Raw genomic sequence first — 26,955 nt, 5'->3', positions numbered from 1 at the left:
CCACCTTGTCTCCGCACTGTGTTTTAAAGGGCTACTTATGAGAGTGCAGCGGTGGTAACACATACATTGTATCCACTCGCGATTGTTGTGTACACAGAAAATAAACAATTACGCTTCATTAACATTAACTGTATTAAGGATTTTTATTATTTGTCAAATGATTATAATACTAATTAACCGCAACGAAATTAAATAGGCCGATTTGTTCGTCTCTATTAGCTTTGTAAGTCCAGTGATATTTTAAGATTTAAGAAATTTATGTAAAAATAAAATTATCGATGAAATTAGTGCTCATATATCACCACCGTTGTACACTGATAGGGTCACAGCATTATCAGGAAACGAAGCACTAAGGAATTGATTCGTAAGCTGTAATTAAGCTTGAGTGCAGTAGTTGGTTGGTACTTAACGTTAGGCGTGTAGCTTTCGCTGTCGTAGTGCCTCTACCTAAGCCGTGAAAAATTAATTTATTAACCTAAAATGAAAAACAAATACAAAATTGCTTGTAATAAGATGTTCACATACCCTACAAATAGCTACAACGGCAAGAGGTACAAGATAGAGCGTAGGTGCATCGGTTTTCCTCTCCCGACCTCCCACCACTTGCTAGTTAGACTAAGAGTGTTATCATCCATAATGTCGAGTGACATAATATTAATACTATAGAAGTACCAAACTCGTAGTTAGCGATCACGTATTATGTAAATTGTAACTATTTTTTTTTTTAATATTTTACCATTGTATAGTCATTATCACTGACAGGTAGCAATATTTCGTGCGAGAGGTGCGACAAGGTGCGGATGGCCGCGACTCGCGGTGCATTCGACGCACTGTTGTTGTTTCTTTATTATTATTTTTTTTTGTTATATATTTAAATAACACAATCGACTTGTAGTTTTAATAATTATTATAATTAATTATTATATTGTAATATAATCTTATTAATGAAAAAATCAAACCGAAAATAAATAATAGAAAGAATTGAAGATTGTATTCATTTTAAAACCCCAAATGAGTTTTAAAGGTAAGCATTATTAGCATATTATTGGGTTCATGTCTATACTCTTACAATTAGTAGCCGCAGTTAAGAAGCGCTTCTACGTCCATGTATTATTTAAACATACTTATTACAAATTATGTAATCTGTAATTTTTGGTGCATCTCAAGGATTATCTGAGAATGTGAAATAAGGCTAGAGCATGTTTTATATATCTAGTAAGTGCCGTGTGATAATTCGACGAAAATAGGTATGAACAATTTTATACCTTATAGTGAGTCCATATCCATCGAAAAAAGTTATTTAAACAATTTTTATCAAAAAATTAAAATTTATAAAAGAACTACGCTCTTTAGCATTCCAGTAGATATATCACAGATCGTCTGCCTTTTTAATCTATACCTACTAAAGCTGAAGAGATTGTTTGTTTGTTTGAACGCGCTAGTTTCAATATAATATATATTATTTTCTATAACAATTAACATAATAATTAATAATTATACGTGTCTCCGTGACAAATATATTATGAATAGTTTGGTACGTATAATAAATTGTTAAATGACCTTCCGCACACCAAACTCAAAGACTGCAACTAACTATTGGACTAGAGACTTCAAGTACTTATTATTATTTATTTTTATATGTATTTTTTTTTTAGATTTTTTATCATTTTAGTTTTCTTACAACTAAACAAGCTTCATAAAGCTTAATGGAATACCAATGCTTTTATAAAAAGCTTTTTAGTCGAAAAGACCGAAGCCCATGTCATCGTCAGATTCTTCAGGCTCTTCCTCCTTCTTTTCTTCCTTAGCGGCTTCCGCAGCTGGAGCGGCAGCGGCGGCCGCGGCGGGAGCACCAGCGGCGGGGGCTGCTTCGACACCAGAGCCGACGTTGGTAATCAAATCACGCACATTGACACCTTCCAGAGCCTTCGCGAATAGACCCGGCCAGTAACGTACAACATCAACGCTAGCCGCCTTTTATTACTATTATATCTTGTTTCCTTGCAGTTTATTAAATACTATGTTCTAAATATTTAACTAATAAAAAAATACTAATTACTAACCACTTGCGCTCTAAAGGTTTGTGTATCACCAATTAACTTTTAGCAATCGATCTCAACAATGTGATTCTTAAGATTTAGTTATAGATACCTATGTTTTAACGATGGTTAAATTTTCTTGAATTATTTCTTAATAAAAACTTTACTTTGTAAATCACCTATTAATACCTTGTTCCCTAATATTTCCGCAACAACACCGCCTTAATCTAATAAAATATCAGTCAACACAGCTCAAGTCATAAAATATTAATAAATATTATACACAAAAATCCCACAGATTTTATAAAATAGATAGTTTTTATCGTCTCCTGTAAAGTTGGTAAAAATGACTTATGCGGTGTTGTTAGCTAAGGGACGATTTACAGTTCGAATTTATGACGAATTGTATTTTAGTCAAATAAGAATTTAAGATGAGGAATTCGTTGACTGTCAGAGTTTAAAATATCCATTTAAAATTAAATTTTTATTTTGTAAGTATATCAAGTAATAGTTGAAAATTAAGAAGTTGTAGGGTAGTAATAAAAACTTCATTTTTATATAATAATATATTTTTCATACACGATTTCATATTTAGCTAAAAAAGAATAAAATGCTATACTATCCATACGACTCAGGTAGTATTTAACATTTTTGTACGATATAATTATTACTTATTTACATCGGGTTTTCCCCGAGGGATTACCTGTTTTATATAGTATCGAGCCACACTAGCGTTTGAACATCTTTCAACAGTAACTTGCTGCGTAAATGCACATTATTACTTCATAATTTTATTTCAATATAACTACTGATTTATCGATATGTCGATAGTGGCAAGCATTCGATAAAATCACCGCATAATCTAGGATGAACTTTTTACGTCTTTGTTTTTTAAAATCGATTATTAAAAAAAAGATTTGTATAAAAAAATTAATTACATAGTTTTAAATAATGCACAATTGTAGCGGTACATCGACTACGTGCAATGTATAAGTTTAACAAAAAATAAGAGTAAAAAAAGTCGAAAAACGCTAGTGTAGTTTAGCCTCGCCGCACATTATTATATACACTAGCAGAACTATACAGTTTTGCTAAGAAGTATTTTAAAATATAGCTAACAAAGCAAGTAACAAATTGTTAGTACGTTTGGTACCTACTATCTAATAACTTTGGCCCGAAAAAGTAAATTAATAATATCCACCAGTATTAGTAATGTTAAATATTGCTTTATTGGACTGTTTTGTATTTTTATTTGTTACAATATTAAAATTAAGTAGACACGATGTTTTTGTTTATATAAATTTATGTACATGCATTTATAAAATGGTAATATTTCACGTGTTTTCTCATGTAATTGAATACTATATTAAATAACTAATGTTCTATGATATATTGCTTAATCTGGACTCGTATTTAACCCTTAAGGCGCTGCACTAACTGTAGTTTGTGTCTGTATTAGTAATGTGTGCGTCTAGAGTATTTTGTAGCAAATTTAGTTGATGTTAACTTTCACAAGCTAATACTTACAATTATATAAGTTGTTTAGTTTACGATCTCTGCAATGTTTAGTTACCGAGGGTTTTAGAAAATTCATCAGGTTAGCGGTGCTTGTAAGTTTATTTTTGTGACAAAATTCAGATAATGTGCGTCGAGGCTCAGTTCAGCCGCCTACTGGGTGGGCGAGAAGTCAGTGGGTTCGAGGATGCGGCAGTGCATTTCCCGGATGAGCGGCACGGTGTAGGCCACGCACTCGTCCCAGCCGGGGTTGCGCCACGTGCTCTCGCGGGTCTCGCGCCGCGCCTGCAGGTCCTTGTAGCCTGCGCCCGGGACAGTCTCGTTGGTATTGTAGATTTACATGAGTTAAACCAAATTGAAAAACAAAACATTTTTTTTAAATATTACCATAGATAATCAACTTAATCACATTGAAATCAAAACAAAAGTTTTCATAAAGTCTATGGTAAGTCTATGGTAATTTTTTTATAGTTCTAAGCTACTCAAATTTTCAAGCTTATTTATAACGAATAATTAAAAAAATAAAATTTGTTAGTTGATTGAATGATTGCAGTTTAAATAAGAAAAGTTATAAAAAAATCTGCTTTATTGAAAAACCTCGAACTACAATAGGAAAGCGTAGCTAAAGCGATAATACTTAGTTATACTGTGAAACTACGATTGTATTCAGTTTGTGTTTATAAAAAGTTCGAGACGAAATCAAGACAACTATAAAAACTTATTCATTTTCATGCAGCGAGCATTTAGTTGTTTCGATAACAAACTGTTCTGAAAAATAAATATAATTAATATCAGCTTCTCTCACAAAATACCCTTCTCATGGTAAGCAGTAACAGTTGCCGACTCTACCCCCCCCCCCCCATCTAAGAGCTGTGCCACCTTACTCACCACTGGAACACAACACTACTACTACAATATCGGAGCAGTTATTCCTAAATTTCTTATATATACTACTATAGTTTCTAATATATATATATAATGTAATATAAGTAGATATGTAAAGTTAACTTACACCAAATATGATGCACATTGTATAGCCTTCCGATTTGTGAGAAGTACCCGGCGAAGGCCTCGTTCTGAGAGCGTCGGTAGGTAAGACCACGAGCCCAGTTATTGCCCCACTCGATCATCGTACCAGGCTTTAGACTAGAATTCAGAATTTAATATGCTTATTTGTTTACTTTTGTATAATCATCATTACATAGTATAAAACAAAGTCGCTGCCCGCTATCTGTATGCAGTAAATAGAGCGATTTCAAAGAGGAAAGTTTATATGTATAATACATGCATAATATAGAAGAACACTGACAGTTTTTGCAACCGTGCGAAGCCGGGGCGGGTCGCAAGTAATTTATAAAGCAAATAAATACATATATGTACTTCTTTGATGATTCTTGATCGTCTGTTTTGTTTTTGTTTACTTATAATTAAGTGAACGTAAGAGACAAATCTGTTACAAATTGTAGTAGTAATGTATTTTCTGCTGAGAAGAATCGGTAGAAGGCTAGTTCGTCTTTATGTAAAAACAAATACAATGTAATAAACACATTTTCTGTAGCATAACTTGAGTCTCGAAGTTGATTTTGTTAAAAGCTAAAATGTATTCTAAAGTAACGGAGACATCTTATTTCTAACACAACTCTCTATATTAAGTACTAACTATATCCCCGTTAGCATCTTCGGTGCGACAAAGCCAGCCCTGCAGTCACCGACTTGCCTGCCCCGAGTTCACGCCGTTTTTGGCGTAAACTTGCGGTAGCCTATGCCCAGCAGTGGATTGCAATAGGCTGAAGTGATGATGATGCCCCGTTACACACGTATCACGCACGTTAATTTGAGTATTATATAACATATAAAGCCTTCCTCTTTAAACGAATAAATCAAGAAGAAAAATAATTTTTCAATTCTCGAACAAGTAGTTTCTGAGATAAGCGTGATCGAACAAACAAACTTTTGAGCATTATAATATTAATAGATCGTACCTGTAAGATCGGATTTCGTAAATGTTCTTCCCGGGACGAGGATCACCAGACGGCCAGAAGCTGAAGGCTAGCAAGTATTGCAAGTGGCGGGAACGAACGTAATTTCCCCTTTCTTTCTCCAGGGCTCGATATTCCTGAAATCGAAATTGGAATTTTGACGATGTTTCGAGACAGTGGTCACCACAACTGGCTATCTAGCGATTGCAGGTTCAATCCTTTTATATAACAAATTATAGAATAGACCATAGAGACCTGAGTTTTTGTGTTGTATGTGCTGGACCAGAGTTATTGAGGATTGTTATCCTACATCAGTAGAGTACCGCTGAGTGTGAGGCTTTTATTTATTGTTTGTCATACTCATAATATTCTCGGTTTCACATTGACATTATAACCCCCTAATTCATTATGAGAAAATGTTATGTTTCTTTAAGTGTGTAATCTACAGGGGAATTTAATAACAAGTAGTTATTTCTTTGTAATTATTTTCAAGCTTTTTTAATTTCCCCGATTGGTTCAGATTACCTTAATACAGAAACATTTGGTAAAGAGCTCAACATTAAAATTCAACCCAAGAAAGAATGATTGTAATTGTACTGATTATGTATGTACTTGTATAAAATAGTTTAGAACGACGTCTTTGTTCGACTAGTAAAAATTAAAAAAAAAATGCATTATAGAATACTTGAAGGGGGCATTCAATAAGTTGTAAATAGTATTTATCTAATATAAGATGTTATGTACTAAATCTGCTGATAACTTTATCAAATCGTAGGCTCATATTTGAAATAGATAAGAAAATATAAATAATTACAAGTAAAATTATTTTGTATTAGTTACACAACTTAAATTATAGCATTTTAAGTTTATTCGTAGCAATAAAATAATGGTATATCTTTTTAAATAGATTTAATGAATAATCTTTCAACCTCCTTAATGTTTCACTTTAGCAGATATTATTATGAAATTCGTTCGAAATTCGATTAGCCTATAACATCCCACTGCTGGGCATAGACCTCTTTCTCCATGTAAAAGGATTGGAGCTTAATCCACCACCCTGATCCACTGCGGGTAGGCCGATAAAATTAAACATACTTAATTGAAATGATTTATAATTTTCTACAACATAACGATGTAAAGTTATGTCTTCTCAAATCTTCTGGTGCTTTTTAACCAACTCAAAAAAGGAGGTTTTTAATTTGACTTGATTTTTTTATGTGTGATACCTTGAAAAATTTTACTAGGTGTACTGATTTTGATGATTCTTTTTATATTTGAAAGCTGGTGCTTGTAATATGGTCCAATTTAATCATTTTGATCGAGATCTGATCAGTAATTTTGACGGCAACCATAGTAATGCTTATATAATTGACTGATGACGTTGACAACGTTCTAAAGTTTTTACTAACTGATGTAAATTGAAGTTGGTTCAATGAACTTGAAAAAAAATTTTCTATTTTCACTGTCAAAAAAAAATACTTACAGGGCTTTCTTTGAATAATATCTTCGCCTTATCAATTTTTTCGAAGCCACCTACATAACGCCAGAGGTGCAGCGCTTGATCCATATCTCCGACTGACACTGTCCATGATCCCACTAGCTCACATCCTAATTCCGATTTCTTTGATTCTACAAACGCCACAGAAGTTTTGCTGTAACATGAGATTGGTATTACATTACTAATTTATTATAAAATATGATACCATTCAGCTTGTAACTTGCTGAGCTGCTAAGCATATGCCTCTTACTCTATGTAGGGGAAGGGTTGGAGATTAATCAACTACGATGCTTCACTGCGACAATGTAGTTTGATTTGATTAATTTTTAAATGTCTTTATTAAATCATGTAATGTGACAAATTGTTTAACAAAAGCTCACTTATTGTTAACATCATATTTATAATACATTTTTAGGTTACCTCGCCTTTATAAAACATACACGTTGAAACATGAAAAAGTAATTATAACATGTTTACACAAAAACACTACACGTATCAGTATAGTACCTAATCGTGTGTGCAATTTGTAAAACGTTGCACATTTTTAAAATTTACACTTAAATAAGTATTTATTATTACAAGTTAGTTTATTTTTTTAATTATTCATTTCGAGGTAATAACTAGTTCACTGTCAACTAGTTATTACCTCCAAATGAATAATTTTAGGAATAGTAGGAATATACTTTTAAAGTTATATAAATTGACCCTGTAATTAAAATAAATATATAATATTACGAAACATAATTTTGTTTTATTGTATTGTATGAGCATTATTGTATTCATAATTTTAAAAAAAAAACGAGATTGTTCTTAGATGTTGAAATATTATATTAATATCATAATACCTAAGTGATTTTTTTTTTTTTTGATAACATAATGGTTTTTAATACTGTAAAAATCCTTGACAAGATTTGAAATATAAGTATGTAAATTACGCACAATAGTCATTTAGTATTAAAACATCAACTTTCATCACTCCTTCAATCGGCGTTCAAACTTGAAATCTAAACATATAATGTATCTGTATCTACATTTTATTAATTTGTACTTAAAACGCCATATATAGGATTTTTAAGAATATAGCTTTACTGGACAGTGTACAGAACCGTTAGAGATAAGCCATGGTTATTTTTTTTACTATATTGCTTCTTATATATATATATATATATATATATATAACAAGCAACCGTTCTATTTACAGATTGTTGCATAATTACTGAACAACTACAAAGATACGTTATAAATAATGTATGTGCTATACGTACTAGTTTTGTAAATATTTGTCTACAGAATCAGGCCGAATGTTATGAGTGTGCAACGCATATATGATCTCCTTGTCGCTAAGCATACGACTGTGAGATTCCTTCGTCGGCTCTATTTTTCGTACCAATAACTTCGAAAGCCATCCATCGTCAGCGTTCAGTCGGGTACTCGTCGTGGCAATCAGCCTATAATACGATTTTTTCTTATACACAACAATTTAAATTTAAACGAAATAATACAAAAAGCGGCTACAATAAAAATAATACCTCGAACTTTTAGGTATAGTTGAACTTAACACTAAAACCCTATTCAGCGAATTCATTTTGGCCTTAAAAGTAACAGTAGCACTTGATTAGATTAACCAAATATTTTTCACAGTGTCTAGCCGATGCACCTAATACTTGCTGTTATCAATTCATTTGACTAAATCACTTGAAGGTTATCTTGAAAATAGAATTTGGTGGACGAGTGACATCTGTTGTTGATGACCTTAAACATTGATAACAAATTTGACACATGATTGTTGTTTTAAAATTTATCCCCAATAGGGAAAGGCAAAGGACTATAATCCATACAGCCTAGTCTGAATTTGTAAGTTTCGTTCTGATATATCAAAAGGCCGGAGCCAAGTCTGAAGTAACTTTATTGTTCTTCTGATTCGATGACTGGTAGAGTAAGGCCGAAACCAAGTCTGAAATTTCATATTTTCGTCTACTCTTCTTTGTCTATAAGTGATAGGCGAGGTCGAAACCAAGTCTGTAATAGGCCGAAGCCTGAAATATCAAAATAAAATTTCACATCCGATGAATGAAGGTCCTGATCCTGTTTCAAATATCATTGATAGTATTGCAAATAAATTCAAATATACTAGTATAGTTATCCAAATTACTCAATAAATCTTGTGTATTGCGCGGGACATTTTTTGGTCCAGAAGTTGATAACAAGTTGGCTATAAATAAGAGGCGTTCCAGATTAAAAGCGGAGCATTCAAAAAATATGTGATCTAAAGACTGTGTAGAGTTGTTGGTGCAATGTGGGCAAACGGGCGATGAGATGATACGCATACGATTCAAATGTGCATTAAATCTGCAATGTCCAAATCTCAAGCGGCATAGTATTGTATAATATTTTCTGCTTCTATGTTGATGCGATTTAGTAAACCAAGGACTTTTTCCAATATCTTGATTTATCTGAGCATACCAAGATCCTTTTCTTAACAAGGTTTGTCGCCAAAGATCACGCCAATCAGATAGGATTTTTGATTTAATAGCAACTAATAGATCAGTGTATGGTACGGCAACATTCTCATCAACAGGGCTGCCGCTGTCACTGTCAACAATTGAACGTGCCAGAAAGTCCACATGTTCATTTCCCCTTACTCCTATATGTGAAGGTGTCCACAATAATTTGATGTTGTAGTTTCTTCTGGATAGTTGATAAAGGAGATGTCTTATTTCTAAAATGATGAAGTTTGTATTAGCACTGAATTGATAATTATCTAAAGCCTTTAGAACGCTCATACTGTCAGTAATGATCAGCCAATATTGATTAGTTTGTTTTTTAATGAATTCTAGGGCAGCAGTAATTGCTAGAGCTTCAGCTGTAAATATTGATATCTCCTTTTTCAATCTGACGCCTTGGCCAAACTTCAGATGAGGTACATAATAGGCCATGGAAACATTTATATCATTTTTTGATCCATCTGTGTAAACTTGTTTGAACTTATCAGAGTATTGTGCTATGAGGTTGTAAACTTCCTGGCGCTCTTTTAGCTTATGGTCAATAATAATATCGATTTGATTAATAAGACAGTCAAACTCCTTTTCGTAACACATCCAATTGCTAGAACTGTGTATTTTGTGTTGGTTATTTAGATTTAACATGAATGAATATTCGAAGAGAATAAATGGGTTATTAGAAGTTAATGGAGCATTTACAGGATATTTACTATGTAAGTAATTAAGCTTTTTAATTAGAGGATGATTACTAATGGAAAACAGTTTTAGCAAAAAACAGTATTTCAAATATTTAAATCTAAGGTGTAAAGGGGAAATGTTGCACTCGACCTGTAACGAATTAATTGGGGTTGTTTTCATGGCGCCAGTGATAAGTCTCAGGCTGTGATTTTGAATAATATTTAATTTGTTAACCAACTTGTCATTAGCAGAAAAACATAGAAATCCATATTCAAAATGACTGCGTACAAGAGATTTATATAGGGTAAGAAGGATTTTTGGATCAGAACCCCAATATGTTTTTGCAAGAGACTTTAAAATATTAAGAGCCTTAAGAGCTCTATCAACTATGTGGTCTACATATTTGTTCCATGATAAGTTATTCATGAATATAACACCTAAAAATTTAACTTCATTTGTGATAAGAAGAGATATATTATTATAGTTTATTTTAATTCTTTCAGACCCTACTTTATTAAAAACTATGACTTTAGACTTTTCAAAGCTAATGTCCAATGCAAGATAATTAAAATAAGAATTTAATTTAACTAAAGCTTCGTTTAACTTAAGATTTAGGGTAGTTATATTATTACTAGAACAATAGACTACCAAATCATCAGCAAACTGTAAATTGTATATATGAGAGCCTAGAATTAAGTTTAATCTATGTATATAAAGTGTGAAAATCAATGGACTCAAAATGCTACCTTGACATGTACCTTTATGAGAAAGCCTTGGACCAATAAGTCTATTATTATACTTAACAAATACCTTCCTACTGTGCAAAAAATTAAAAATCCATTGTATAACTTTTACAGGTAAACCAATCGCAGCTAATTCCGTGGATAGAATATGATGGTTAACATTATTAAAGGCTCCAACTACATCGAAGAAAACTCCAGCGAGAGCTTGCTTTGATTGTATAGCATTATAAATATCAAGATGTAAGTGAGCAATGCTCTCCCTTGAAGACCTGCCTCTTCTAAAACCAAACTGATTAGAAGGTAAAATATGATTAGACTCTATGAAATGTTCCAATCTTTGTTTTAAAAGTTGTTCAAATATTTTTCCCATGCAAGAAGTCAATGCTATAGGTCTATATGAATCAAAGTTAAACTTGTCCTTGTTGGGTTTTAAGATAGGTACTAAACAATCAACCTTCCAATCCATAGGAATAAGATTATGCTCCCAAAGAAGATTCAGGATATTTAATAAAATTAGTTTAGATTGAGAAGACAGGTGTTTAAGCATTTTATATGAAATGTAGTCAAGGCCAGGTGTAGAGTCTTTTCTGGATGAAATAGCAGAATTTAATTCGACAATGGTAAAAGATTTTATAATAAAATTTTGATTAGGAAGAATATGGCAGAAAGAATTAAGATTAAAGGCTGGCTCTACAGTATCTGGAGTATATTTTTTGAGAAAATCAAAGATCCAAGAATAGTCAGAGTTGTTATGGGAAGGTGGAGAATAGCTTTTGTTAAATTTTCGCATATACGTCCAAATGACTGATATAGGAGTCGATCTGTTAAATTGTTCACAAAGTTTTATCCAACTGTTTCTTCTCTCATTTCTGATAATATATTTTTTGGTGGCTTGTAGTCTTTTAAAATTAATGTAATTAGCCTCAGTGGGATCAGATTTAAAAGTCAAATAAGCGTTTTTGCTATTTAATACGGCTTTGGTGCAATTGAAATTCCACCAAGGAAGAAGTTTTTTTTTTTTATTTAAGTTAGAAGGAGAGCATGAAGATAAAGCTGTATTAACCAAAGAGTGCTTAGAAATAGAAGATGATTTCCACAGTGCTGAGTGTAAAATATCTGTAAATTTTGTGTAGTTATGAAGGGGGTCTTGTGTATCAAGAGAAAATTCAGTGAGCAATAGTTGGACATTTAAATTATAAATGTTCCAATCAACGTTGTTCAGGTTAGGGAAGCAGGGTAGTGAGCTACTATTGGGAATAGGAGTGGCATTGTAATGATTGTTATTAAGTAAAATTTTTGTGATTACAGGAAAGTGGTAGCTGCCTAAGGGATCGTCATGTACTGACCAGTCACACTCTAGAGCCAATGAAGGTGATACTATGGTTAAGTCAAGAGCATTCTGTCTCCATATGTGCGAACCAACAGTGGTCATACTTCCGTCATTAAGTATAACCAAATTATTGTTATTGATAGACTCTAAAATGTCTTTGCCTCGACAATTAGAAGTAGAACAGCCCCAGGCTGAGTTTAGGCCATTAAAATCTCCTGCTAGGAAGATTGGTTCTGGTAAACTTTTAATTAACCTGTCTAGTTTAGATTTAGAAAAAGCAGGATTGCAATTAGTTGGACTGTAAAAGCTTATGATAGTAAGTTCTTTGTTGCTAGAGTATTTTATACGAACAACAACATTTTGAATGGAGTCATCATAAAAAGTATCAATTTTAGAATAAGAAATAGAGCTATGTATTAATATGGCTACGCCATTGTGGGTGTTTCCTGAATCAAGACGAATTACATTGTAATGACGTATCTTAAATTTTTGACAAGGCTTTAACCAAGTCTCACAAATTAACGCAATGTGAATATTTTTGTCCAAAAGGAAATAATTAAAAATATGTTGATTGTGTAGAATACTCTGAGCATTCCATTGCACAATATTTAAAGTATCCATAAAGTACAAATTATTTATTAGTAACCTTTTTTAATGTATCTTGCAGGACATTTTTAATATTTTGGGAAGAGATAGGTATTTCATTATTTTTGTTTAGTGTTATAAGTTTTACTAAAGCTTCTGTAATAGATTTGAGTATTATTTCGGAATTTAAAAGAGATAAGAACTGATCAGTTTTGTTTAATGATGGAAAGTGAGAGCTGTTTAAAACATCAACAAAGCTTTTTTTCTGAAATTTATCTCTGTTAAGCTGGATTTTTTCTTTTTTAACAGGGCATGCAGGGGATATGGCAATGTGATTGCCAGAGCAGTGACAGCAACTGGCTGCAGTATAAGGAGTCTGACAATCTTTAAAATTGTGACCTTCGCCACAAATGCTGCATCTTTGTGAATTTTTACAGAATTTTGCAATATGACCATATCTTAAACACTTTAGACACTGCTTTACTGGCGGGATGTACTGCCGTACTTCGAACCGCCAGCTGTTGAGGTCCACACTATCTGGTAAATTGGGACAGGAAAAGGTTATAGAAATTGTTTTTGTGGGGATTAATTTTATTTCTCCATTTTCTCTTACACGTCGCATAAATCTACGTATAGATATAATATTTTTCGTGCTAGTTAGAGCTGAATATATTTCTTTATTGGATAATTCTATAGGCACATGAGAAATTACCCCAGTGACCTCTGTAGCGGCAGCCGGAAGGGAAGCTTTAAGTTTGTACCCATCAAGATATTTTTTGTTGCCTAAGACCGCGTTAGCAAAAGCAGGTCTATCAAAGATAACTCCAACTTTACTTTTATTAATGCGTTTTAGTTGTTTCACGCCTTTATTATATTTTTTTATGCTATTAGCGAGTGTCATCATGTCTCTTGATCCGATTGGCTTGTCAGCCTCTGTACTCTCCAGGAATACAATATAGTCAAAATTACCCCCGTTCTCAGGGTAGTGCCGCACGTAATCGGCTACCCGAAACGGGGCATACCTTTCGGCGTCTGTTAGCTCAACAGATTTTATGGACTCGGAGTCGGAGCTCAACGAGTCGTCCTCAGCGTTACCTTCCTCCTTCTTTTTCCTTTTCTTACTTCTCCCCATCTCTTGATTAATTTATAAGTATTTATTTATAAAAAACTCCAGTGAATGAATTATAAAATTAATAAAATATTTTTGAAAAAAAAAGACCGCCTTTTCACTTCAAAGTTCCCGCGCTTTTTCTGACACATGATTGTATATTAGGTTATACATGGGTTATACCTAGATTTTGTCAAAATATTGACATAGACAAAACAGTTAAGATAAAATATAAAGTAAGTTAAGCAAGAAGCTTATATACATAAGTGATGTTTTTTTACCATCAACGTGTGATGTGTTATTCTAAAAATGCATTATAAAATTTATTGTAAATTATACACTACTGTGTGAGTAGCACGGTATTATAACATTTTCAAGTCTTATACTAGGACTAGGATGAAGTAGAACATACTTCATCCTAGTTCTAGGCAAATACAGACTTAGCATTTTTATAGGAAACTACGCCAAATTAAATTAAAATTTTTGATTTTATTCAGCTTCAGTTTTCGTTACTTGAAACTTGTAATCTGCGATAGTAACCGTTTATCTGTGACTCATTGTAGCTAAATCTGACAGACGTTGTTGTCACTATTGTCATAATCTTTACTTGTTATTTGAAGGGATTATATTTTTATTTTGGTACAATAATTATAAAAAGTAAAGCGCTGAGACTGCTTATATTGATAACGAAATAATTAGGACTGCATTATGGGTAAGACGATGAAAATTAAATCCGTCTTTATCCTCTAAACGTGTTTTTAGTGGGCGGTGTTATCAGTGACTTATGAATTCAAATGAGAGAAAATCTAAATGATTAAACATAATTTTCTCACAGGGTCGAGTGAAGTAACGAAGCTTCAACAGCATCTAGCTCTACTTAAAGAAGAGTACGGAAAGCTACAGAGTCATTGTGCTGAAGTGGAGCGAAAATATACTCTTGCGGCGGCTTCGGCTGGCGATCTAAGTGAAACCAGTTTTGTTGCAAGGCTTCTTATGACAGTGTCCTCTTTATACGGAAGAGAAACATATTCAGATATTAAAATTAAGCTACAGAACAAGCATGTTCCTGGACATAAATTTGTTTTGAATGCTCGCTCTGATGATTGGAATGAAGAAGCCCTCAAGAACTTGTCAGAACTTGGTATTGTTATTAATTAAAACCCTTACATAATAATATTTAGAGTAAATATTATTTCTTATGAAATATATGAATATATATATATATATGGCGTGCTGTGTGGCTACGGCACTAAAGAATTTAGCCACCCCCTCTCTTCCCGTGGGTGTCGTAAGAGGCGACTAAGGGATAACAAGGTTCCACAACCACCTTGGAACTTAAGAAGCCGACCGATGGCGGGATAACCATCCAACTGCTGGCTTTGAAATACACAGGCCGAAGACGGGCAGCAGCGTCTTTGGTGCGACAAAGCCAGTACTGCGGTCACCAACCCGCCTGCCCAGCGTGGTGACTATGGGCAAAACACATGAGTTCACGTTATTTGTGGCGTAAACTTGTGGAGGCCTATGTCCAGCAGTGGACTGTATAGGCTGTAATGAGATAATGAGATGAAAATTTAATATTTATTTTATATTTTGACTAAATGTTTCATCTTTTTGTAATTCTACGGTCAATCTAACAAAGTAATTATTTGATTATAATCATGTTACAGATTGGTCAACGCTACCCGATGATGTTGGATCGGGTCTTTTGAAGTGGCTGTATACAGATTTAGTAGATCTGTCTCGGGGAGACTCATTTGCTTTGCAACTAATGAAATCAGCAGCTGATTACAAGCTGCATGGACTTGTCGGAAAATGTGAACAAGCCCTCATTGCATCTGTTGGAGTTAGGTAATGACTAAAATAATAAATATTTTTAACTGGTATTATCTAAACTTCATAATTAAAAAAATAAAATGTGTTTGACCTTGCCGAACTTGCCGGAACTGTACGACGAATAATCTTAAAAATCAAATTTTTTTTGGGTAGCTCTCTATAATCGATGCTGTAGCTGAAACAGTAACTTATTTTCTTTTTTTAACCGAACTCAAAAAGGGATGAGGTTACTCAATTTGACCGTACTTATTAATTTTTTAATTTAATATATGTTCGGGGTTAACTTCATCGTTTATGAACCGATTTTGATAAAACTTTTTTGTTGGAAACGAGATATCCCAAATGTGGTACCATGATAAGGAAACCAGGATGTGATGATGGTATCTCAGAGAAATCGAGGGAAGCCCTTGAAAATCGTAGTTGACGACTAGTGCGTTTGTTAATTTTTTTTTGTCTATTTACGTTGTATTACTTGTTAATGTAATTGAAGTCTGGTTTTTTTTCAATTATATCACTAATAGTGAGCTCTTACAGACAACCCAATAGAGATAATATTTCTGTAGCATAAACTATAAAGTATGAAAATAAATTTAAGTATGCTAAATATATATTCAAAAATGATACATACATACATACATACATATAATCACGCCTCTTTCCCGTAGGGGTAGGCAGAGACCACTTCTTTCTACTTGCTACGATCCTTACATACTTCTTTCGCTTCGTCGACTTTCATTATTCCCTTCATACATGCTCTTCGGTTTAGGGTACTCTTGACCTGGCCTTTTTCCAAGACGTCCCTTATTTGGTCTCGGAACGTCCGCCTAGATCTACCCCTTCCAACCCTTCCATCCACACTCGCCTTATACACTTTTTTCGTCAATCGTTCTTCACACATTCTCTCGACATGACCAAACCATCTGAGCATACCTTTCTCAATTTTTGTCAAAAATGATACATAGGTACATGTCCATTTCATATATAAATAATAATGTTAGTTACTGAATAATGTTAATTTTTACATTTCAGGACTTGCGTAAAGTTTTACTCAGCCGCAGATGAAATTGGTGCTTTAGCACTGAAAGAACATTGTTCCGGTCTAATATCTGCCCACTGGGATGATTTAACAGGTAATATGTTACAAACTTTTTTCATTATTCACAATTTTTTATATAATTTCACAAAAATTGTTTACAGCTTGTTACACCTATTAAAATGAGTAAAGTTTTAAAAACCTATGCCAGATTTGAAATTAGATATTTTGGTTTTTTCCGATTTTGTGATTGTGGAACAAATATACAGACAGACAGACAAAAATTAGTTAAAACTAAAGTTAATTCTATTAAGTAACCCCACAAAAATTATTGTTATACTTTGCAACTAATTAAAAATTTTAAGTCTGGTAATATAATTGTGTTAATCAATGTGACACAGGTGAAGACTTTGCCCACATGTCGTCTGCCCTGCTGTACCGCATGTTGAAGAGCAAGACATCACAGCCGCTGCACGGCGCCGTACGACTACTTCGAGAGGACGTCGTGTTCCTGTGCCTCGTGGAGAACCACACTAATGTGAGTAATTTTTATATCGTGAGCTTTAATATAGCCTGCTGATCTGTGATGTTGGAACTCTATCGACTAGGAAGAAAACAACTGTGTATACCTGTGTCGACCTTTGAAAAGAGAAAATCTGCTAGTTTCAATTACGTAGTTTTGTCTTGTAATCGAAATTAGCTAATAGTGTCATTCCAAAAGTCGGTGTGCATTATTTATGGCCGGGTATTGTACTCTCTCTTTAGTGTCTTATTAGGCTACTGATTAACATTTATGAAATATTACATTAGACGAATGATTGACTGACAGCCGGTTGACATTTATATTTACTTGTTGAAGTGTTTTGTCTATGTTGTCACTAAATACCACGAACTTTTATGGTATCTCGCCACAGAACATTAAATACTCTAGAAGAATAACGACTTCCTAAATAAAAGGTTAAGACAGTATTGCTGCGCGCCATCTAGTGGTAGCCCAGAACAACTGCGTGAAGGACGTGAATAGGGCGGGAACTTTGAAATGCATAATGTGGCGGGAACTTTGAAATGCATAATCAAAACTATTTTTTTCTTTCAAGTGTACAATAGAATTGCTTATCTCAAATTAGCATTACAAAACAATATTAAAATTTAAAAATTAATGACCTATGTAACATATTATGCTAAATTGACATAACTTGATTTCTGTTGTACAACCAGAAAAAAATCGGTATTCATTAATTTCCTACTTTACTAAATATTAGAAAAAAACTCAGGAATTATGGTACTTTTTTATTTCAGTAATTTAAGTATGTATAACCAAATTAGTTACATAGTCCGATATAAAATTAAGTGCATTTATCCATGTTCGTAAAACGACTTTTAACTTGTAGGTATTCAGCAAAAGGAACTTCATTCCAAACGGTTTTTTATTTATGTTTTAAAATGTCAATTTTTCTTTTTAACGAAGCCTTTGAAGCTTCCTCTGAGAACTCACGATTTTTTAATGTACAGTACCTCTTTATGCAAATATATGAAATATTTTCTATAAAATAACTGCGATTTTTTTCCCAATGTACTGGACAAGCCTTTAAAAAATCGTGATCGACCGATTCTTGAACCTTATCTACTACTTTTTTAAGCACATGCTTTTCGTGTCCTATATCTTTAAGCATTCTGTTTATCACCAAAACACAGGATTCCACATAATTTATAATATTTAAATGAGGATATTTTAAGCTCTGCTTTTCGGAATTGTATTCTTTAAATTGTAGGAATAAATGTTCTACTAAACACTTTTCCTTGGAAAATAAAATGTTATTACAGCTAGAGCAACTACAATCAAGTCTTTTAATTAAAAATCCACAAACATATGCACATGCCTGAGCTTCACCACTTGATGTTTCAGCATTACATATACTTTCAAGTTCCTCAGACAAATTTGAGGAATATGAAAAACTCTGTTGAGTGGAAGTTGTATAATTTGTGCATAAGTTTGTGGATCTGGTCAATACGTCTTTATAATTATCAATTATGGCTTCGCAGTAATCGCTCTCGCAATTCCCAGTGCTTAGGTGAGCTAGGTTGCTTAATATTGATGTTTTTAGTGCTGCAATAAATTGACCAGCGGTAGGATTGTAGTTTGCACCACAATTACTCCGAATGCAACCAAACAGATTTTCTAGTGGGTCCTGCTGTAGCCTGCGGGTGGCAAGACTTTGAATATTTGAATGCTTATTACGGAGTTTATTCCATAATAGTTCAATTGCATTCAGAGTCCACACCCATCCTTCTTTTGAAGGTGGTGTACGTGTGCTGCCTACAAATTTTGAAGTATTAAAAAATATTTTCATTTTCTTAAATAACGTGAGATGTGGTGTGGTTTGTTTCAAATTTGTAGCATGTATTTTCCCGCGGCGCAAATCTTTAGAGTCGCTGTTGACAGAATCAAAAAGTTGATCCATGTTTGATATGACACCTGCAGTTACAGCTGCTTCAGAAGTCAATACTCCTGAAAATATAGTGAAAATGTATTTAGAGTCTTAGATGTCTTTATTGCTTGATGAATAATAAAAAAACAAGGTTGTGATAATAGATTGAAATAATATTATCATATCCGCCAACCTCCAATGCAGGTTGGCGGATATATTCCCTACTATACTATGAGTAACGATTGCTATCAGGTGTACATGATAACAACCGGGACCGACGGCTTAACGTGCTCTCCGAGGCACCAGAAAACCCAGACCACGGCAAACATCTGTATGGCCAATACAAATGTTGTCGTGTGTGGGATCGAACCCGCAACCTCCCGCGCAATAGCCAATCACAATCCAGTGCTGTGACCGCTGCGCCAACGCGACGGCAGCATTATTTATTTAAAAATTTAGTAGGATATCCCTTAAACTAGCTTAAGTTCTGAACCAACAGACAGAAAGTCTATTGCTTTCCATACTCCAAACATTTTGACATGAAACTACTACAAACAAACCTACTATGTGAAATTTCAAATGACTTTATATTGTTTATGTTAAATATTATAATAACACTAGCTTCTGCGCGCGACTTCGTCCCTGTGGAATAGGATCAAATCTGTCATATATACTTATGATTTGTGCGAAACTAACCTTTTACGCAGCGGAAGCTCTCAAAAGGATAAAAAAACCGATTTTGAAACATTCTTCATTGGTGCTACGCTTCTAATGGTCCTAGCGTGATTATATATAGCCTATAGCCTTCCTCGATAAATAGGCTATCTAACACTGAAAGAATTTTTCAAATAGGACAGTAGATCCTGAGATTAGCGCGTTCAAACAAGCAAACAAACAAACAAACTCTTCAGCTTTATAATATTAGTATAGATTAATTATATACCTCTTTGATGTCATCTGGAACAGCAAATCTGTGAAGCTTCTTTGAAGTTTCAGGGTAATCACTAAATGATGTCCTTGAAAAATGTCTATTACAGAGCATTAAATGTTGTGTATGAAGTTTTTGCTGAAATTCTGGAGACCAGTGCTCTTTATCAGGAAAGCAGTACTTTGCCCATAATTCACAGCTGAAATAAAATTATAACTATATCAAAATAACAAACTGACTGGGATAGTTGATTGTGAAGTAGAATCAACCTAATATAATAAAACACTGCTCTACTTATGAGAGTAGTGATACATAAAGATAAAATTGCATCAACGCTGCCATCCCCGGTGTGCATTGGACTTTACAGAACAAAATGTTATGACAAATGGCTGATTTCATTTTGTTGTTTGGGGCTGTAGTGCTACTCACAAAAATTAAATTGGAAGATTGGGTGGAAGGCTTCATAGCTGTAGTTTAGTAGCTTTGTTGTTGTAACACATACATCTAGTTCTAGAGTCTAGACTAGATATCACTTGTTCGAAGTCCTGGTACAACTCATACAATGTTCTATATATAATTAGATAATTTATCATAAATTTTATAAATACATACCGTAATGTGTTCGTTATACCGGGTTTAGGAAAGCGAAACAATTTAGTCAGCGAGTCCTCAGCCGGTGAACGTCCGCACTTATAACATCGGCGTTGATTTTCCGCGTTATTTACCGAAGACATAGTCACGTCTTAGTCACTTTTTCGAAATAGGTTCATAAAAATCGTAAAGATAACTCAAACCACACACAAGAGTCACTATCTCAAAATATTTCAATCCCACCGAGTCGAAACAAAAATAAAATTAATATAATAAAATAAAAATTCAATTCTTATAACCTTTTATGACAATAAACCAAAGCAATAAACAAAACAACACATTACACAACGATGGACGCTGGATAAACAAATCCGCCATTTTGATGCTCTGTGTTGCCGTCATCAGTGAATTTTTAATTTCTCGCATTAGGTCCCGATTTTTTTTTACTCTAGCCTCACTTGAAATAGCCCTTGAAGGTATGTCGTTGATTTGACGTATAGAGTCGACACCCCCTGTATCTCGCCGACGACTTTTTACTACCGTTATTTTTACTCTGAGTCAAATTAAAATAAATCCATGTTCTAAAATATTTTATTCTTGAGTATAGTCTAAATTGCGCCTTATTTAACTATTATAATCTGTAGCAAATTATTTTCAATATTCCTGCTGTTATCGCAGAACAACTTAACACTAAAAAAAACGGTTTTATAGCCTTCAATGTAAGGCTACGTTTATAGTCTATGATCGTCTATGTTTAGAAATATGATATTTATGGTCCAATACCGTATTTTATCTATGATCTGCCTTGCACCTTGACACAAGAAATATCAAATATTGATTTTTAAATCATATATATTCTTTATTGCACTGTAAAAAAAAACATAATTACAAGTCATTTTTACAAAGAATGTTGGCAAGGGCGAACTTATCTCTGTAAGAGATCTCTACCAGTCTACCCATGTCGGTGAGAGATGATGTTACCGCGGGACTCATAAGCGCATTTGATAAAGTGAAAAAAAAAAAACTGAACAAAAAGGTAAAAAATAATAAAAAAGCCATATACTTATTTTGCAATATATACATTTAAAATTAGTGATATAAAATACATATTTACTTATAAATATTAATAACACTGGTTTCGTCTAACATCTGATTTGGTACCCAAATATAATGAATTGCGCGTCTATCGGTTGCTGTTCTAACGAACAAGGAAAAGTTACATACCTTTAACAAAATATAAGCGCTCCATTTAAAATATACTTGAAGTGCAATCAGTCTTTAACCATTTGCTAGTTTCTTGAGTTATAGTAAATTTAATTATATGAGTTGTATTATTTTAATTTTTTTTTTATTTTAAGGAGTAAATAATTTTCGTTTAATTAAATAAAGGGTAACAGAATTATTTTAAATATACTTGATACTTTATTATAAGTAGCTGCGTCTCTAGTTTCCAACTGCGTAATTTTCGATCCAATAAAAATGTCGGGATAAAAAATAGTCAGTTCAGCCTGTCGCAGTCCACTGCCGGACATAGGCCTCCGCAAGTTCGCGCCTGACATTCCGGTTTTCCGCAATCTCATTCAGTCCCCACTGGCTTACGTATATCGACGTAGCGTTTGCCAATACGCACACAACAACAGATAAAAAGCAGCCTTTGTGTTATTCTGGATCTCTCGCTGTCTACGTACATCGGGTTGCCAGGCGTCCGGATAAAGTCGAACATAATTAGGCTTATTGAATGCGTGTCCGATCAAATTAAACGGTGTCCGGTTTGTCCGGCTTTTAGGCGGTTAGGCTATTTAATTTTGACCAGTCAACTTGCACTCCAGAAGCGCAATTCGCGAATTATAGAAATTTTTGTCTTATATGACATGCTAAGACACGAAATCCGTAATAATTTAGGGTGTCTGGCCTTTTTAACCAAATTTCCGGCCTAACTGGCTATTCTGCCCGGTTACGAGGTTTGACCTCTTGGCAACCTGGCTAAAAAAGCCTGGTGACCTAATAAGTCGTTACTTATGGTACGTTGTACCATGTATCATTACAATCAGTTCAGCAGTTTTTGCGTGAAAGGTGACAAACATCCATGCATTAATCCATCTTTATCTACTTTCACATTCATGATATTAGTTTGATCACACTTACTACGACTATAATACGCAAGCGTAAAAAAAAAATATGGCAAATCCAGAGTATTTTATTTCACAACTAGCTGTGCCCGCGACTTCGTCTGCGTAAAATTTAACAAAATAGTTGTTTTTAGTTCGCAGAGTTATAAAATAAATACATTTCTAAAATTGAAGTAGCATAAGCTACTCCTCATTATATCAGCTATCTGCCAGCGAAAATCCCGTGAAAATCGGTCAAGCCGTTAGGAACAAACAGACAGACAGACAGACAGAGAGACAAAAATTGTAGAAAATGCTATTTTGGTATGTGTACCGTGTATATGCATGTAGTAAAAAACGGTTATTTTATTATTACAAACAGACACTCCAATTTTATTTGTTTGTATAGATATAGATTAAGGTAGTAATTTGGAAAAGTGGTCTAGTCTATTCTAGAGTTTATGAATGGAACCAATTAAATTACTCTTAAACCAGATTCAATACAAATAATTACAGTAGTAAAACCCTAAAAATAATTTTAAATTTGTCCTTATTTAAAAAAATTATCTATAATACAAACGAGTTTACTTTCAAATGTTGTCGTTGGTAGAATTACGTAAAATTGGACTTGGTTTTTATTTAAAGCTTTTTCTTGAATTATGTTATCGAAAAGGAAGCTATTTAATATTGGTTTTTTTTTTGTAAAAATTATATAGAGCGGAAGTAGATTAGAGTTTATTGCTATTTCTAATTTGATATGATATCCTTGAATTAAAAAAATTAACGTAACTAAAGAATTAAAAAGTAAAATTAATTTATTTTAGAAACATTTGATAAAATATAGATTACATTATAATTTAAAATAAATAATCCAATTAAAAAATATATGATTTTACATATTTCATATCATTTTTTTTTTTAATAAAAGAATTTGGCTATTGGTGATATTAAAAAAAAAAAAAAAACTACCAAAACTTTTATTAAACTAATTTTAGGTAAAAAAATTTGGATGTGTATACGCGATAGGTATACCTAACGAAATTTGATATTTAATTGTCCACAAAATTTAAGTCAACACAGGAATTTAGGTTCTACACATTTATGATTTATTAGATTTATTTCTTGTACTTTAGCTTATTATAAGCATTAAAAAAAACAGCACCGAATTTTATTTGATACGCGCTTTATAATATAAAGCCATAAATAACTTAGTATACACGTAATTATATTTATTTTTCTTATTACAATGAATGCAAGCTTTTATACATATCTAAAAAATACGAGTGCCTTTATTTATTGAGACAGTACTAAAGGACAATGCTCATGAAGTATGAGAATAAAACCCAGGCCCTACATATAGCCACTGATTTCGATGATGCCCCCTATGTAATATTTAATTACTTATTTTTACCTATAATTTGAGTTACTTTTCTTTTGCGTCGGGCCTGGGGTTTTTTTTTTGAGCATTGTCTTTTGTTTCATCATTTCTTTGTATAAATTTACAAATAGTTTTAATATCAAAACTGTTGCCCGTAACAGTGGCGTAGCGTGATTTTTTGCCGCCCAGGGCCCACCGAAAATTATTACACATGCTAATCACACTATATACACATTTAACACACTCATTGCAAGCACAATTGTCATTACATTCATTAACTGACTTCAAAAAAGTAGGAGGTTAGCAATTCTACTGTATTTTATATGCGGACGCGATTTAGAGTCACATATTTTTTTTTGTTAATTGAAAAAATCTTGGTGTTTTTAACCGACTTCAAAAAAAGGAGGAGGTTACTCAATTCGACCGTGTATATATATATATATATATATTTTTTATGTATGTTCGGGGATAACTTCTTCGTTTATGAACCAATTTTGATAATTCTTTTTTTGTTGGAAAGGAGATATCCATAGTTTGGTACCATGATAAGGAAACCAGGATCTGATGATGGGATCCCAGAGAAATCGAGGGAAACTTTCAAAAATCGTAAGGGTGACTAGTAAATTTAATCATGTTTTCATTAAGTACTATAAAGCACTACTTTTTAATAAAGGTCTGGAGTCGATCTGATGATTGAGAAGAAAGATAGTCGAGGGAACTCCTCAACAATTTATAGCAATTACCTGGTTTTTGAACTTAATTCGTTTTTATTGATGAGAACTTTGCATATGTATGAGTTATAAGTGCCATTACAGTCTGATGATGGAGACAAAAGATAGTCGAGGGAACTCTTGAACGATTTATAGCAATTACCTGCTGTTTGAACTTAATTCGTTTCTATTGATGAGAACTTTCCATATGTATGAGTTATAAGTGCAATTTCAGTCTGATGATGGAGACGAAAGATAGTCGAGGGAACTCTTCAACGACTTATAGCAATTACCTGCTGTTTGAACTTAATTCGTTTCTATTGATGAGGACTTTGCACCTATATGAGTTACAAGTGCCATTACAGTCTGATGATGGAGACGAAAGATAGTCGAGGGAACTTTTCAACGCTTTATAGCAATTACCTGCTGTGTGATCATCTGTGTCGCAGGACCAGGTTTGATGATGGAGCCCATAAACACTCGAGGGAATTTCTCAACAATTTACAGCAGTTACCTTTTGCTGTTTGACGACCGCTTTGATATAATGGTGCATGTGCCGTATCGGCGGCGCCTAAACACCGACGGTCGCGGGTTCTATTCCCACTCGGAGTGGATATTTATGTTTATACAAATATTTATTTTCGGTCTAGTTATTAATCCTTGTGGTTCTCCCAACCTAGCCTCAGAGAACACGTTAGGCTGTCAGTCCCGGTTGTTATTACGTAAACCTGATAGCGAACTTTACTCATAGTATGTCGACGCGTTAGCGCAGCGGTCACAGCACCGGCTGTTGCGCTGGCGTTAGTGGGTTCAATCTCCGCGCACGACAGATTGAATTGGCCATATAGATGTTTGTCATTGTCTGGGTGTTTGTGCTTGTGTATTGTGTATGTTTCCGGTCCCCCGACACAAGAGAAAAAACATCCTTGTTAGGTCTACCCATCACTAAAAATTGTAAAATAAAATAATTTTTAACAAAAAAAAAACCGACTTCAAACAGGAAACTAAAAAGTGAAAAATAAATTTACTTAGTACAAAGTAATTCGTATTTTGATTTAGTTAATCAGAAATGATTAAATAAATATTTTATAATTTTGAAGTTGGTACCAAGTAAATACAATACAAATACAACCTGGCTACAATAACAAATACAAACAACACACACACAACAAACAAGTACAAAAAATATTATTAGATATGTCAAAACAATAACAGAATAATAATAGTATTCAACCTAATAGTCAATGAAACAAATTATAAAAGAAAACTGAGTACAACTTACGAGTAGATACTAGAGTAGTTATTGTTTTACTTGGCACCGACTTCAAAATTATAAAATATTTATTTAATCATTTCTGATTAACTAAATCAAAATACGAATTACTTTGTACTAAGTAAATTTATTACCGACTCCTTTCGTATTCCGCCCTGGGCTATGGCCCCCCCGGCACCCTCCATGCTACGCCACTAGCCCGTGACTTTGTTCGCATAGATTCCTTATTATTTCATGTGTTATGATATCAACAATCATTAATTTTAGTCTGTTATGGCAACATTTTTCGTCGATAGACATCATCTATTGGTCGAAATGTGATGTTATTTAGCTTATTGTAGCCTGTTCTTTGATAAAAGGACTATCAAAACTAAAAGAATTTTATCAATTCGAACTAGCAGTTCTTGAGATTACCGCGTTCGACCAAATTCTCCAGCTTTATAATATTAGTAGGTATATATTATATAATGCAAATATATATAAGCTTATTGATAGTTAAAATGTTTAAATTTTAAATATTGTATTAGAAAATAGTACCTATATGTAGCGAACTTTGTTCACTTTTCTATGGAAATTCAGAATTTTAAAAATACATCAAAATACAATGTCTAGGTGAAAATTGATTTTAAAATACTTAATAATAACATAATTATGACTAGCCGTATTTATTTTATAATATTACTTAAATTATAA

The 26,955-nt window shown here is 33.3% G+C and overlaps 4 protein-coding genes across 6 annotated transcripts in view; 1 reads left to right on the top strand and 3 right to left on the bottom strand.

Annotated features, from left to right (window-relative positions):
* Nucleotides 1-1,734: 1,734 nt before the first annotated feature.
* Nucleotides 1,735-3,355, bottom strand: LOC123663642 (60S acidic ribosomal protein P1-like). Its single transcript, XM_045598309.1, has 3 exons — nucleotides 3,350-3,355; nucleotides 2,743-2,799; nucleotides 1,735-1,974 (listed from the first exon to the last, which is right to left on the bottom strand). Exons 1-3 carry the CDS (start codon nucleotides 3,353-3,355, stop codon nucleotides 1,738-1,740), a joined length of 300 nt encoding a protein of 99 aa, XP_045454265.1. The 3' UTR covers nucleotides 1,735-1,737.
* On the bottom strand, nucleotides 2,591-8,790 carry LOC123663332 (protein NipSnap). The gene is made up of 6 exons (XM_045598020.1): nucleotides 8,561-8,790; nucleotides 8,297-8,479; nucleotides 7,017-7,185; nucleotides 5,537-5,670; nucleotides 4,567-4,700; nucleotides 2,591-3,856 (listed from the first exon to the last, which is right to left on the bottom strand). Exons 1-6 carry the CDS (start codon nucleotides 8,614-8,616, stop codon nucleotides 3,708-3,710), a joined length of 825 nt encoding a protein of 274 aa, XP_045453976.1. The 5' UTR covers nucleotides 8,617-8,790; the 3' UTR covers nucleotides 2,591-3,707.
* Nucleotides 8,791-14,572: 5,782 nt separating this feature from the next.
* The window catches only part of LOC123663755 (rabankyrin-5), a 102,073-nt gene continuing 89,690 nt past the window's right edge, over nucleotides 14,573-26,955 (top strand). The window contains exons 1-5 of the mRNA XM_045598419.1: nucleotides 14,573-14,688; nucleotides 14,812-15,117; nucleotides 15,647-15,827; nucleotides 16,842-16,942; nucleotides 17,247-17,383. Coding sequence (XP_045454375.1) covers nucleotides 14,685-14,688; nucleotides 14,812-15,117; nucleotides 15,647-15,827; nucleotides 16,842-16,942; nucleotides 17,247-17,383 — 729 coding nt within the window. The 5' untranslated portion in view covers nucleotides 14,573-14,684. The remainder of the gene's footprint in view (nucleotides 14,689-14,811; nucleotides 15,118-15,646; nucleotides 15,828-16,841; nucleotides 16,943-17,246; nucleotides 17,384-26,955) is intronic.
* Nucleotides 18,123-21,297, bottom strand: LOC123663757. Of its 3 annotated transcripts, none has more exons than XM_045598421.1 (3): nucleotides 20,815-21,297; nucleotides 20,218-20,401; nucleotides 18,123-19,354 (listed from the first exon to the last, which is right to left on the bottom strand). In XM_045598421.1, exons 1-3 carry the CDS (start codon nucleotides 20,934-20,936, stop codon nucleotides 19,346-19,348), a joined length of 315 nt encoding a protein of 104 aa, XP_045454377.1. In that variant the 5' UTR covers nucleotides 20,937-21,297; the 3' UTR covers nucleotides 18,123-19,345. The 3 variants fall into 3 exon arrangements, with proteins under 3 accessions (XP_045454377.1, XP_045454376.1, XP_045454379.1); XM_045598420.1 differs by having other exon boundaries at nucleotides 20,815-21,279; XM_045598423.1 differs by lacking the exon at nucleotides 18,123-19,354 and adding an exon at nucleotides 19,984-20,105.

This window comes from Melitaea cinxia, chromosome 20, assembly GCF_905220565.1.
Source record: "Melitaea cinxia chromosome 20, ilMelCinx1.1, whole genome shotgun sequence".
In the NCBI taxonomy this organism is placed as follows: domain Eukaryota; kingdom Metazoa; phylum Arthropoda; class Insecta; order Lepidoptera; family Nymphalidae; genus Melitaea; species Melitaea cinxia.
The sequence above is the reverse complement of the archived record's forward strand: the minus strand, read 5'-3'. Positions and strand labels throughout refer to the sequence as shown.